This window comes from Gopherus flavomarginatus, chromosome 8 (genome assembly GCF_025201925.1).
Source record: "Gopherus flavomarginatus isolate rGopFla2 chromosome 8, rGopFla2.mat.asm, whole genome shotgun sequence".
NCBI lineage: Eukaryota > Metazoa > Chordata > Testudines > Testudinidae > Gopherus > Gopherus flavomarginatus.
The window spans coordinates 27,960,146-27,975,505 of NC_066624.1; the positions used below are offsets into that span (position 1 = coordinate 27,960,146).

At 40.1% G+C, this 15,360-nt stretch overlaps 1 protein-coding gene across 4 annotated transcripts in view; it reads left to right on the top strand.

The window, feature by feature from the left end:
* LOC127056807 (TLR adapter interacting with SLC15A4 on the lysosome-like) overlaps window positions 1–15,360 on the top strand; it is an 81,828-nt gene that overhangs the window by 7,480 nt on the left and 58,988 nt on the right. For 2 of the 4 annotated variants that reach the window (XM_050965105.1, XM_050965106.1), the window contains exon 2: window positions 2,805–4,130. In XM_050965105.1, coding sequence (XP_050821062.1) covers window positions 2,852–3,781 — 930 coding nt within the window. In that variant the 5' untranslated portion in view covers window positions 2,805–2,851 and the 3' untranslated portion in view covers window positions 3,782–4,130. Of the gene's footprint in view, window positions 1–11; window positions 4,131–15,360 lie in introns of those variants that run through there. The other 2 variants (XM_050965104.1, XM_050965107.1) reach the window with 2 other exon arrangements.

Below are 15,360 nucleotides of genomic sequence, written 5' to 3' on the forward strand. Positions count from 1 at the left end.
GTTAATTTTAATTTAAAAACAAAATAAGTTTCTAACCTTTTTCCTTGCAGAGAAAACCTAAGCAAACCAATCATGAGTTTTGAAAGCTTATCACTGATTTTTTTCTAAAGATGGCATGTTATCCACAGTGCCTTGGCTTCCAGTCATCCATGGTTGGCCTTTAGGGTCTGGAGAAGCTGTAACTATGCGTTGTTTGATTATTGTGATGATCCCAGATCATGTCACAGCTGAAGTAGTCAGTGGTGCCCAGGTTACAGTTGATAGGACTAGGTCACTGCAAACTGCCAGCTGTGTGCACTCTGGCTACGAGGGACACAGCAGCGTGATCTACTGTCTCTGTTCTGAGCATTACATTTTAAAAAACAATCTTTATACTTTTACCCTCACATATGCATGTTCTCTATATGCAAATGAAGAAACTTGTACCTACAAACACTTGCCTCTGCAAATCAGAGAGACATCTAATTTAATAACTAAATTCAGTTGTTTGTAGATGGAAATGAGCAATAGAAAGCTTGATTGCGTCCCTGCATTTTGAAATGTACTACGAGCATGGCCAAAGGTATTGAACGGAAATCTATTAGACACACTAATCTTTTAGTAATCTTAGTTATTTTTAGTTGACATATTGCAAAATTAAAAAACAGTCATGCTAGTTGTGAACATTACACCAGAATCAGTCCCATCCAGACTCATTTTTTACATCCTCTTTTGGATTTGGTGTCACTGCTTGTTTACAGACCACACATTTTTCCACTGGTGATGGCACTTCTGTTTTAAAAATTGTACATAAAGAGGAACAAAATTGTGTGTGCTCCAGTTATTGCTCACACTGTTTGAAGTGAATAAAGAGAATTTATTCTAAGGTTGCTGCAGTTGTAGTCATGGAATGTTAGGTTATGTGACTATCCACATCTTATACTGATTCTGAAAGGGTAAGTCTGGTTTTCTTTAGTTTGTCTCAGCTTATCTTTTGTTACAGAATTTAGAGTCCCACTTATTTTGCTTAAAATAACTTTATGTATTTATTTTTAAAGTATGCTTGCTAAGGTTCCCATATTTTTGACGTCTTGCTCTAACACTTTGAACCAAGCATTAGAGGCAAACTTTTCACAAGTAACTAAGGCCCAGCTCCTCAAAACTATTTAGGCACATAACTCCGATTAATTTCAATAAGAGTTAGGCACCTAAATACCTTTGCACATCTGGGCTTAACTCCCATTTTCAGAAGTGAGTCAGGCATCTAGTTGCCTAAGTCCCATTGACTTTCAATGAGATTTAGGCTTATAAGTGCCTGTGTCTCTTTTGAAAATGGCACATAGGTACTTTTAAAATTTGTATCCTGCATCTTTGCTTGTGTGAGAGGTATTAAAAATAAAGTAAAATGGTTAAATTATTTTAATTGCTGAAGGATCTGTGTATTGTGCTTTTTCTGAGCACTGGTGTCATTCTTATGACATTTGAATTAGAGTGTGCTTATTAATATGTGGAGTACTTAAAATCAATTCTGCTTTGGAAAGAGTTATTTTAAGGGTTGATTCTGGTATCACACCTGCTCTACAGAGGTGTCACTTTATATTAAACAACTATCCCCTTATTTAAATGGATTTAAATGTTTTTAAAGTGCTGATGTGAGCCCTGCTTGCCCAAGTCTGTCAGTTCTGGGCTGTGAGGCTGTGTAGACATTTCCTGAGTGCTCCAGAGATGCACAACAGGAGCAGTCCCCCCGTGCTGGGACATCATTGCAAAGGCATTCAAAGTGAAGAGGAGACTTTTGGTGGTGTTCTGCTTCATTCTCCCACATAAGGGTCAGCCACAATGTGGTCCTCAATGAGAGTGAGTCACAGCCAGCTCCCACTGAAGTCAATGGAAAGACTCCTATTTATTTCAATGAGAGATGGATTGAGTCCTAAAGGCTTGCTCCATCTAAGTCAATTGGAGTTTTACCACTGACTCCAAAGGGTGCAGGATCAAGCCCTGTGTGAGCAAATACAATTAAAAGGCAAAGCCAAGGAATCACAAAATGTAGTAGCTAACTATTGATGTGTAGTTTGTTTTTTAATTATTCATGATACTATTTCATAATGTACTAGTGAATGAATGCAGTGAATTTAGTAAAATTATGGACTCCTAGCAATACAAGAGCTCATTACAGTATCTGCTTAAATTTCGGCTAATAGTTCGGCAATATACCTAACATTTTTATGTAAATAAGCAAGATATTGCTGCAATTAGGGCTCAGTCCTGCAAGGGGCTGAGCATTCTTGGGAAGTGATGGACATCCTCAGCTCACGCTGAAGGCAGTGGAAATTGCGGCCTCTCAGGATTTCACAGTAGAGCTCAACACCTTGCATGATTAGCCCCTTAGTTTACTAAAAAAAAAAGTGTGTAGAGGATTATCATCAGTCAGAACTTCAGCTGGTGAAATCAGTTGTTGCACTGTTTCTTTCGGTAGCACCATGTTGATTTTACATCAGCTGAGGATCTGGCACAGTCACCAAATGAAAAAGACTTCATTGATTAAATTCTTCTGAGAACAAGTCATATGCATAATGTAGCACAATTGTCAGAATTCAGAAGAAAGATCCAAGACTCAGGATGATTTTTATTGACCTGATGACTTTATCTGGCTATAAAAATGAAACTGGTGAAAAAGCAATTAAGTTACTGTTTATTAAAATAAAAAATGCTCCACATATTGCAGTCTATATGAAGCATACATTTTTTAAAAACCTTTTTATCAATTAAGGATAAAATAGCCCTTACTGTTACACTTACCTTACATGGCTTCTTTGTATTTGTAGGAATAACGTGAACACTGCAGGTTAGTGAGTCTCTAGCACTGATCAACATGTTGGCAGAAGGCATCCTAACTGGAATCATATACAAAGAAAGAAAACAGGACATAGATAAACCCCACAAATGTCACATAAACAGAAAAGATGAAAGGGAAACCTGGAAAGATCACCTTATAGATACACCAGCAATTAAAGATTTTGCTTCAGAATCTGAGAAGCAGAATGAGATCATTGCAAAAGGTAGCAAAATGGAAAATAATAAAGAACTTCTGTGGAAATCTAAAGAATTGCTACCTGCAAAAGAACATAATGCACATGTTAAAGGAACAATATCTGCATCTTTACATATACCAGGAAGAGAACAAAGTCATGAAAACCAGGTGGATTTGTATAGATCCTGGTCATGCCACAGTATTTATCAAAACTATCCTGACTTACATATTGGAGGAGACCATGTAGGAGGCTATATGCGGGATTCAGGTTGCATTATGGACCACATAAGTGATGAACTTGTTGATGGCCCGGTTTTACTGTCAGGAGATATTCTATTGGGTCATTCCCCTCAAAATGAGCCTCTTGAAAAAACAACTACAAAGTCCTTGAATGGTGATGAAGGTGGAGAAAGGAGTATGACACTCCACAAGCAGCCTCTTTCGAATTCTGTGCTGAATAACTACATGGATACAAAAGTGGAAGAGCTCTATAAACAGTTTTTTGAAGAGAACCTGACCAGGTGTGGTTCTGTAACAAACCTCCTGACTTCCAGTTTGATCATGAATAACCTAAAACAGATAAACCTTCAGATCTCTCAAGAACAGACTATAGAAACATGTAAAGCTAGAGAAGTGTTTTTACATTCTTTAGCTCTGTTGAGTTTCCGCAATGCTGCCAGTGGAAACAGCTCTGAATTTAGCACTCCAAATTTACAGTTCTCAAACTTGCCAAGCAAGAGAAAGAGCTCCCGGGTACAGTTTACATCATGACTGAACTGGTTGGTTACAGCAGTGGTTCTCAAACTTTTGTACTGATGACCCCTTTCACACACAAGCCTCTGAGTGTGACCCTCCTTATAAATTAAAAACAGTTTTTTATATATTTAACACCATTATAAATGCTGGAGGCAAAGCAGGGTTTGATGTGGAGGATGACAGCTCGCAACTCCCCCATGTAATAACCTCGGGACCCCCTGAGGGGTAGTGACCCTCAGTTTGAGAACCCCTGGGTTACAGCCTATTATTCAGCTGCGGTCTCTTCTCTTTCAGAATTAGTTTGTGAAATGTACCAAAATTAGACACTACTGACTTTTTAAAATAAATTTTGACATTTAAACCACACTTTGTCTGTGATGCCACTTCATTGCTTGTTACCGGACTAAGATAAAGATCATGTGTCTTTGTGTGGTTGAATGTAATCCAAATGAAATTTTTTTACAAAATCCTATTGAGCCAAATTTTCAAAGTGGCCTAAGATCAGCTTCTAAGAGTCCAGCCCCGCCAACACCTACTATGTGAGTAATTATACATAGGACTAGTACTTATGCAATCAAAGTTAGTCACATGCATTAATGTTGTAAGATTTTGCCCTAAGAAATTAATCCAGAACCCAATGAAGTTGATGGTTAGACTCATATTGATTCTAGTGCTCTTTGGATCAGGCCATAAATTTGAACTCATAATATTGTGCATTTAAATTTAGAGGTTGCTATTGCAGATTTCACCCATTATGTCTGCGAAAAGGGCTTTCTGTTTTGAAAATCCTGTTTAACAATTTTTTTTATTCTGCATAGCATCTTATGTATTTCAAATGTATATAAAAATGTTTATCAGAGAGGAAAATCAATGACAGTACTCTATAGAAGGATGATAAGTGCATTTATATGAGGTTAATACATGTTTTGGATTACACAGGTAGAGTACATTACAATGGAAAACTACAGATACATCAGCTTCTAAAAATTTAAATAACAGGTCAAGTTTATAAAATTCTAAAAGTATTTCAATTACTGTAAAGGTGATATTTCTATTCATTTAAAATGTCATTTACTTAAATAAAAGTTTCCATATATTATACAACAAAATCCACTCGGATTCCCAGAATATATAAAATGGTTATTTCTGCCTACCATTTGCATTTTAAAAATAGGACTCCTTGTTGTGTTTTTCTGCAAAATACACCCTTATGACCTCAGCAAGTTAAGAGTGGGCTGCAATGTTACTGAAAGGCAAAGATATTGCAAGTTTTGTTGCTATTACCCTAAATCAGTAGTTCTCAAAACTTTGTACTGATGACCCCTTTCACACAGCAAGCCTCTGAGTGCGACCCCCCCATAAATTAAAAACACTTTTTTATATATTTAACACCATTATAAATATCAGAGGCAAAGGGGGGTTTGGAGTGGAGGCTGACAGCTCGTGACCCACCCATGTAATAACCTCTTGATCTCCTGAGAGATCCTGACCCCCTGACCCCGTTTGAGAACCCCCTGCCCTAAATGTTACATGCAGATTTCATTAGGAAAATTTGTTCACTTTGCCTGCAGCCATCATTTCCTCCCTGCTGGAAATGTCTTTTGTTGTAAATTATCATTATGTTGATATTATACTGTGATGAATGAACTGAAGTTTGATATCTCAATTGTACAAGCAAATTTTCTCTCAATGGGTAAGCTACTACTCTGACTCACACCAAAACCAATTAGGTAATTTGAGGCACCTGCAATTCTGTGCCTCCAATCCTGAACTCGGTGGATTTAGCAGTGTAAATGCTAGCAGAAAATGTGGCTTTTTTATTTAACCTTTCTGCCTAATGATAAACTTTCAGAATGCATGTTGTACTGGTAGCTAAATCATTTTACTCAGAGTTACTGACGTCAAACAACACCCAGGTATGGGACATTGTTTTATGAATCAGTGCTTCTCAGTGAAATTTAATATGTAGTAGTCGATGTAAAAGTATTTTTTTCTTCTGAAACATCTGCTAAACAGCGTAGCACACAGATTCTAAATCTGTCAATCCTCAAAGGGAATGTGAGGGATTTTGTGATGTTTAAGTAATAATTTGTCAAATGCTAATATCTTTGTGTTTATAAATCAAGATATTTTCCATCTGATTGGTACTTTGCAAAGAGCAAAGTGTTTCTTACCTAGCATCCTTCTTTATTTTAAAAAAGTCATTCGTGATTTTGTTGCAAGTCACAATAAAAATATCAGCAGGCTTGAAAGAACAATATCAGATGGGAGACACTTGAATTCATAAAGGGTCCAGTCGCTTACTCGAGTGAGTTATCTTCATTGGTACTATTCACATTAGTTCAGGCTTCAGGACTGGGCTATAATTTGAGATTGTCAATCCCTTGGCCTGTAGGAATCAGGTAACTTGCAGAAATAGTGTATTTGAGTTTCAGTGGAGCAGAATGAGAGCCGTATCTTCTTAAGTATCCCTTTTTAAAACTGGTTCACAGCACAGCATGGCATGATAGTACTAGAGATGGAATTAGCTAGCTGAAAAGTGTAGTTTTGGGTGCACCAAAATTATTTGCAAATTCATATTGTATTCAGCAAATCGCTTTGGTTGAAAAAAAAGATTTTTTGAAAAAGTCTAACCATTTCATTTTGGCGTTTCTGGAATGAAGCATTTTGACTTTTCATTCCAAAATAAGTTTTTGTTTTGAAAATTGCCAATTTTGTAAAAGACTTTTAAAAAGGGGCTAAAAATCCCAAAGTGAAACTAAATGTTTGTTTTGCTGAGAAACCTAAAAAAATTCCATTTTGAATCAACCCAAAAGAATTTTATTTTTTTAAAAATTGGTTCAGTCAGTATTTGCCCAGTTCTAGATGGTACAATTGGAGGATGATGCACCAGCTTTCTCTTATAGGACATGGTTTCAAATAATCTGCTACCTATACAGCTGGTCAAATAGTGGGACAGAAAACATGAATATTTCATAGATTTTAAGGCCAGAAGGGATCATCTAGTCTGACCTCCTGCATATCACAGGCCACAGAACATCACCCACCCACTCCTAGAGTATGCCTTCAACTTTGCGGGGAGGGATAGCTCGGTGGTTTGAGCATTAGCCTGCTAAACTCAGGGTTGTGAATTCAATTTTTGAGGGGGCCATTTAGGGATCTGGAGCAAAAATCTGTCTGGGGATTGGTCCTGCTTTGAGCAGGGGGTTGGACTAGATGACCTCCTGAGGTCCCTTCCAAACCTGATATTCTATGATTCTGACTGAGTTACTAAAGTTCTCAAATCTTGATTTAAAGACTTCAAGTTAAAGAAACTCCACCATTTACCCTAGTTCAAACCAGCAAGTGACCTGTGTCCCATACTGCAGACAATGGTGAAAATCCCCAGGGTCTCTGCCAGCCTGACCTATGGGGAAATTCCTTCCTCCAAAAATGGTGATCAGTTAGACTCTGAGTAAGATCCACCAGCCAGAGACCTGGGAAAGAATTTTCTGTAGTAACTCAGGGCCCTCTAGTGCCCCATCTCTGGCTGTCAGACATATTTGCTAATAGCAGTCATGGATGGGCCATATGGCAACCTCATCATACCATTCATTCCATAAACTTTATCAAGCTCAGTCTTGAAACAAGTGAGGTTTTTTGCCTCCACTACTCCCCTTGGAAGGGTGTCCCAAAACCTCACTCGCCTGATAGTTAGAAACCTTCATCTAACTTCAAGCCTAAACTTATTGATGGCCAGTTTATATCAATTTGTTCATATGCCAGCACTGGCCCTTAATTTAAAGAAGCCCTCTCCCCCACCCCCTCTGATGCATAGGCGCCGACTTCCCCTTTTCCCGGTGAGTGCTCGACCCCTCCCTGCTCCAGGCCCGCCTCTTTCCGCCCCCGCACCACCCTCATCCCGCCCCCATTCCACCCCTTCCCCAAAGTCCCTGCCCTCATTCCACCCCCATCCCCCAAGTCCCCGCCCTTGCTCCATCTCTTCTCTGCCTCCTCCCCTGAGTGTGCTGCGTTCCCACTCCCCCCCTCCTGGAAAGTTGAAAACACTGCTGTTAGGAAGCAGAAAGTGGAGAGGGTGGGGGGAACTTGGCTGCCTGTGGGTGCAGAGCACCCGCTAATTTTACTCTGTGGGTGTTCCAGCCCCGGAGCACCCACGGAGTCAGTGGCTATGCTCTGATGTATTTATAAAGATTTCATTTCACGGAGTCTCTTCAAATCATCAAAACTAGTCTGGATGATTCAGCTGAATGCATGTATTTGATATCTAATGCTTGTATTCAGCTGAAAATAAATGTATTTGACATCCAATATGTATATTCAAACTACTCACTTTGAGATCAAATTTCAAACCTCAAACACTGAATACATCAGGAACTGTGCAGATACTTCAGAGCTATTATTTGTTAATTTCATAGATTCCCATGTTATGGGATTGATTTATAAAGCGTTTGTGAAGAAAGAAAGAAAGAAAAGCTACAATTCACTCAATTTTTTGTGTTTAGGAACTAGTGTTTGATCAGGTGAAACTGGAGCAGGTGAGAATAAAGTGTTAGGCTTATAAAAATATAAAAACAGCCATATTATTAAATTAACTATGTGTATGGTGAGATTATTCAAAACAATTAGAGTTGCAATTTCCTCCATGCTCAGTTTGGAGGTCTCGTGTTTGAGAATCTTAGGAGAAAGGCCAGGTTAACATTATGTGTAGTTTAGCCTGGCCATTTGAAGAGTGGATTCTTTTCTAAAATGGCTGTTTTTATGGATTTTTATATTGCTGAACTGGTTTTATTTTGCTGCTCTTTTGTGGTTTCATTTTACATCTGAGGATGTTGTGGAACACTTTTTTTCACTGAAGATATTAAAATTTGTGGGTGAGATCGTAACACCCAAGTCATTGGACTTGAAGTCAAAGGAGCTATGCTAATTTACATCAGCTGAAGATTGGGCCCACTCATCTTTCTGTCACTCAGTTTATTCAACTTAGGTTTTTTCTTTTTTAATTTCTTAATTATACTGATTTAATTTTTTAAAAAATGAAGCTCTACAGCCTAGGGACAAATTTTCACAAGTGTTCATCCAAGCCTAATGAATTGCCCCCACAATTTTCTGAATGTAAAAAATAATCTACTGATCTGTTTTATACTGTCACCCATTACTGTAGTATCTGAGGTCCTTCCACATGTGATTAATAGCAATGCTAAATTCCATAGTCGACTTCCTGGAGAAGTAATAGAACCTAGATGCCTGACAGTCTGCTCAATTCAGGTGTTCAGGTGTTTGCATTTTATTATTTGTGTTTGTAAGTGATTGCACTTAAAATTGCAGGCACAAAACAGCAGGTGCCATTGTAGAGGCTGTTTTTGAAAATATGACCCAAATGTTTATAGGCTGAAGTAGATCTGAGCTCTCACTTTTATAGATTGAAGTAGATCTGAGCTCTCACTTAAAATATGATATGAAAGGCTTGAGACATCTCTTAGTCAATCACATTGAGCAATTTATTGCCTTATTACAAAACTAAATAATGGCCTTATTGCTAAATGGTATGACAGAATCTTCTTTTAAGAAATATCCCATTAAATCTGATATGATGGTGAAAAAAAATCTGTAAAAACTGCATGATTAAGCTAGCAAAGTATTAACCTAGCAGCTTTCCCAAGTAAATAATTCCTTGTGTACTATTGTTGCTTTTTTCAAATGTCCCACCTACCTCTTTTTTATTTATAACTAAAATAAGCTTCTGATCTTGACAGAATTGCAGCTGGGTTCTGTTTTCTTATTTCCTGGAAGGGAAGTTAATCAGTTTCTTGCACAGCAAAATCAATTTGGGGAAATGAAGATATCTAAATAAGAATATAAGAATGGCCATACTGGGTCAGATCAAAGGTCCATGTAGCCCGGTATCCTGTCTTCCAACAGTGGCCAATGCCAGTGTCCCTGCCTGCAGGTATATGGGATCTTGGGGAGCAATTACCACACAGGTGGGGTGCCAATTAATTTCTTTATTAAAGGAAAAAGGAAGTGGTGGGAATTTAACAATGAAATACGATGGGATGGGGTGTATAGGGTGTTTACAATAGACAATGATGAGGGGGTTCTTATTGAACAGTGTAGGGAGTTCTAACAGTGGGGTACAGTAAGTGGGATTCAGCACAATGGGATACAGTACAGTCAATAAGCGTATCAAAAAGAAATGCAAAATAAAATGGTAGCTTCTACATAAAATGGTCAACAATCTTAGATAGAATGTATTAAGTGGTTAGTGGCCTTATATACAATGTAACACAATGGTATCAGTGCAAATACAAAGTATATCAGAAAAGTGGAAGCAACCAATGGGGTGTTATAATTACAAGTAAAATGTGAATCACAGTGCAATAATACAATATGGGTGATAAGTGAAATTATGCAATGTAACGATATAAAAGAAAATCAATGACTTAATTTGTGAGGCTAGGATAGCAGATAATCTGCAAGAGTGTACCTAAAGGCTGGGTCAAGGAACAGGAGGGGGGAGGGGAGTGAATTATTAGTGGCAACTGATGAGAGGAGACTGCGGCTGGAAGCAGCGAGAGACTCTGAAGCCCTGCAGGGTAAGGACAATGGAGCAGTGTGATGGTGATCTTCGGTAGGGGAGGGGCAGTGGAGAAGTGTAGAGAAGGGCTAGAGAGAGGTTTAAGCAACAAGCGGACACCAAAAACAAAGGGAAAAAAGCGGCAAAGGGTTTGGGAAGTTTCACAGGGGGAGAAGCAGCAAGGGGTTTGGGAAGTTCGGAGGGTGATGCAGACACGGGGGAGGGAAGCAGCAAGGAGTTGGGAAGTTCGGAAACAGTGCAGATGTGGGGGGAAAAGCAGCAAAGGGTTTGGGAAGTTTCACAGGGGGAGAAGCAGCAAGGGGTTTGGGAAGTTCAGAGGGTGATGCAGACGCGGGCGGGGGGAGAGCAGCAAAGGGTTATAAGAGGGAGACACAGAGAAGCACACAGAGGGGGAGATTGGACCGGGGGAAAAACAGACACGGGAAAGTTCAGGGAGAGATCGGGACAGCAGGAAGACGAATTTAAGCAGCAAAAACCTTATCTATCTTAACCAACGACTAGGCAAAACAACAAATATCACAATTATAAGCAAAACTATAACAAGCAACTATACGGAGCAACAAAACAGTAAACTATAACAAGGCAGGTGAACTTACAAGCTCTACAATCTTAACAAACTATGACTTATTAAACTAAAAAAAAACAAAACCTATGGTGCACCTTATGCTATGGGGAAGTTACAGAGGGCAGAGTGGTATGTGCTCAGGATCCAGCTCCCAAGGAAGCCAAGGGATGGTTGCTACAGCAGTGGATACAGCTGAAAGCAGAGAGCCCTGAGGCAAAACCCACAGGAGCAGAGCTTAGCAGGGGCACAAACTTATTTTTAGCGGCAAAGCGCCACGGAGTTTAAGAGAGGTTTTAAGTTACAGACCAAGGTTTAGCTGGAGTCTGTGTGCTAGGGAAACAGAGCCAGCAGCTAAAGTAATAAAATAAAAGTAGGGAAAGTTTCACAGAGGGATTCTTACCAGTCCCCAAGGCAGCAGCAAAGGCAGAAGCAGTAGCAACATCAGAAGAAGCAAGGAGGGCTCGGTATGGTCTCGATAATCAGGAGATCTCTCAGGCAGCAATTCGTTCTTCGTGGGGGGGGGGTTCAAAAAAAGGGAGTATGCTCAAAAAATAAAACGAGAGCGGAGAAGGAACCCCCCCGAACCCCTGGCTGATCAGACCAGGCAGCAATGCAGGAACCTTTCTGATGTTTGTTTCAAAAATGTCTGTTTTTAAAGGCAAACTTAGGCAGTCTCCCGCCAGTAATCCTGATAGGCTCCCTCTGTCACAGGGAAAAACTGCAGGTGAGCACAGAAACATGTCTGGGCAGAGTCCTGTGCAATAGGTGACTCAAAAGCACATGAGGCCTATGACTCATGCCTAGGATCTTAAAAACACAATAGGTCTTGCAGCTCTGGACATTGCCTGCCCTACACCAAGCCCAGGTTCAATGAGGTGATAACAGGACTAACCCTTTGAACAGGGCAGTGGTCCCATTTAGCACGCAGCACAAGTGGCCATCCCTTTGAGAAGGGCAGTGACCCTGGTAAACAACTTATCAGCCAGGGAAGGGCCGCCACAGGAGGAGAACAAAAACAAAATGGAGTATGGGGACAGCTGTAAGAAACAAAATGGAATAGGGGGATAGCTGTAACAGACGGCCAGGTGCCCCAGAGGGAATGAACAGAACAGGTAATCATCAAGTGATCCATCCCCTATCACTCATTCCCTGCTTCTGGCATACACAGGCTAGGGACGCGCTCCCTGCCCACCCTGGCTAATAGCCATTGATGGACCTATCCTCCATTAACTTATCTAGTTCTTTAAGAACCCTGGTATAGTCTTGGCCTTCACAACATCCTCTGGCAAGGAGTTCCAGAGGTTGACTGTGCATTGTGTGAAAAACTACTGCCTATTAATTTGGTGAGATCCTTCTGTAACTCTTCAAAGTCTGCCTGGGACTTAATTATCCTGAGCAGTTTTGCATCATTTGCAAATTTTGTCACCTCACTGTTTACCCCTTTTTCCAGATCATTTATGAATATATTGAATAGGACCGGTCCCAGTACAGACCCCCGGGAGACACCACTATTTACGGCTCTCCATTCTGAAAACTGACCATTTATTCCTACCCTTTGTTTCCTATCTTTTAACCAGTTACCAATCTATGAAAGGATCTTCCCTCTTATCCCATGATAGCTTACTTTGCTTAAGAGCCTTTGGTGAGGGACCTTGTCAAAGGCTTTCTGAATATCAAAGTACACTGTATCCCCTTGTCCACATGCTTGTTGACTCCCTCAAATAATTCTAGTAGATTGGTGAGGCATGATTTCCCTTTACAGATATCATGTTGGCCAGTTTCAGAGTAGCATCCGTGTTAGTCTGTATCTGCAAAAAGAACAGGAGTACTTGTGGCACCTTAAAGACTAACAAATTTATTTGTGAAAGCTTATGCTCAAATAAATTTGTTAGTCTCTAAGGTGCCGCAAGTACTCCTGTTCTTTTTGCAAATACCATATTGACTCTTCCCCAACAAATTAGGTTCATCTATGTGTCTGACAATTTTGTTCTTTACTATAGTTTCAATTAGTTTGCCTGATACTGAAGTCAGGCTTACTGGCTTGTAATTGCCAGGATCACCTCTGGAGCCCTTTTTAAAAATTGGCCTCACATTAGCTATCCTCCAGTCATTTGGTACAGAAGCTGATTTAAATGATAAGTTGCAAACTACAGTTAGTAGTTCTGCAATTTCACATTTGCGTTCCTTCAGAAGTCTTGGGTGAATTCTATCTGGTCCTGGTGACTTATTACCGTTAAGTTTATCAATTTGTTCCAAAACCAAACCTCAATCTATGACAATTGCTCAGATTGTCACCTAAAAAGAATGGCTCAGGTTTGGGAATTTCCCTCACATCCTCAGCTGCGAAGACCAATGCAAAGAATTAATTTAGTTTCTCCGCAATGGCCTTATCATTCTTGATTGCTCCTTTAGCATCTCAATTGTCCAGTGGCCCCAGTAGTTGTTTAGCAGGTTTCCTGCTTCTGATATGCTTAAAAAAATTTTACTGTTACTTTTTGAGTCTTTGGCTAACTGTTCTTCAAATTTTTTTTTTTTGGCCTTCCTAATTATATTTTTACACTTCATTTGCCAGAGTTTATGCTCCTTTCTATTTTCCTCAATATGATTTAATTTCCACTTTTTTAAAGGATGCCTTTTTGCCTCTCACTGCTTCTTTTATTTTGTTGTTTAGCACAGTGGCACTTTTTTGGTTCTCTTACTTTTTTTTTTTTAATTTGGAGTATGCGTTTAAGTTGAGCTTCTATTATGGTATCTTTAAAAAGTTTCCATGCAGCTTGCAGGGATTTCACTTTTGGCACTGTACCTTTTAATTTCTGTTTAACTAACTTCCTCATTTTTGTGTAATCCCCCTTTCTGAAATTAAATGCTACTGTGTTGGGCTCCTCTGGTTAGGTGATTGGTAATATATCCCTAATGCTATATTCTTATTATTAGATCATGGAATTACTATCCATAGAGATTCTGTGGTACAGTTTGGTTCATTTAAGACTTTTACTTCATTTGATTCTAAGCTTTCTTTCACATATAGTGCCACTCCCCCACCAGCACGACCTGTTCTGTCCTTCCTATATATTTTTACCCTGGTATTACTGTGTCCCATTGATTATCCTCATTCCACCAAGTTTCTGTGATGCCTATTATATCAATATCCTCATTTAATACAAGGCACTCTAGTTCACCCATTTTATTATTTAGACTTCTAGCATTTGTATACAAGCACTTTAAAAATGTCACTTTTTAGCATTCTGCCATTACATGATGTAATTGAATGCCATTCTTTTTCGTTTGACTGTTTCTCATCAGATCCTATCTGTATTTTATCATCTTCCATTCTCTCCTCTTTACTAGGACGTAGAGAATCTCCATGAATAAATCCTCCCCTAAAGGATGCCTCTGTCCAATCCACCGTGCTCCTCTGCACCTATCAGCTTTCCCCCAGCCATTAGTTTAAAAACTGCTCTTTGACCTTTTTTATTTTAAGTGCCAGCAATCTGGTTCCATTTTGGTTTAGGTGGAGCCCATCCTTCCTGTATAGCAGGGGTGGCCAACCTGAGCCTGAGAAGGAGCCAGAATTTATCAATGTACATTGCCAAAAGAGCCACAGTAAGATGTCTGCAGCCCTCTATCAGTGCCTCCTTCTCCCTCCCGATCAGCTGTTTCTTGGTGTGCAGGAGACTTGGGGGGTGGGGAGGAATTGAGGGCACGGCAAACTCATGGAGGGGAGGGGAAGAGGTGACATGAGGGCAAGGCCCGTGGCAGAGCCAGGGGTTGAGCAGTGAGCATCCACGGCACATTGGAAAGTTGGCGCCTGTAGCTCCAGCCCCAGGGTTGGTGCCAATACAAGGAGCCGCATATCAACTTCTGAAGAACCACAGGTGGCTCCAGAGCCACAGGTTGGCCACCTCTGCTGTATAGGCTCCCCTTTTCCCAAAAATTTCCCCGGTTTCTACTAAATCTAACCCCCTCCTCCCTACATCATTGTCTCATCCACGCATTGAGACCCTGCAGTTCTGCCTGTCTAACTGGCCCTGCACGTGGAACTGGAAGCATTTCAGAAAATGCTACCATGGAGGTCCTGGACTTCAATCTCTTACCTGGCAACTGACATTTTCCCTCCAGAGCCTCTCTCCGATCTTTCCCTGTGTGATTGGTACCTACATGTACCACAACCACCAGATGCTCCCAAGCACTACACATAAGTCTATCTAGACGTCTTGAGAGACCTGCAACCTTTGCACAAAGCAGGTAAGTCACCATGCTGTTCTCCCAGTCATTGCAAACCCAGCTATCTATGTTTCTAATGATCAAACACCCCATAAATAGTACCTTTCACCCATTCTTTGATCAGAACCTTTTCTCAGACTTAATGGGTATTCTTTTCTAGTGTAAAAAGGACCTTAGAAACTGGGAAAACAGCAGTGCCTGGAGGATAGC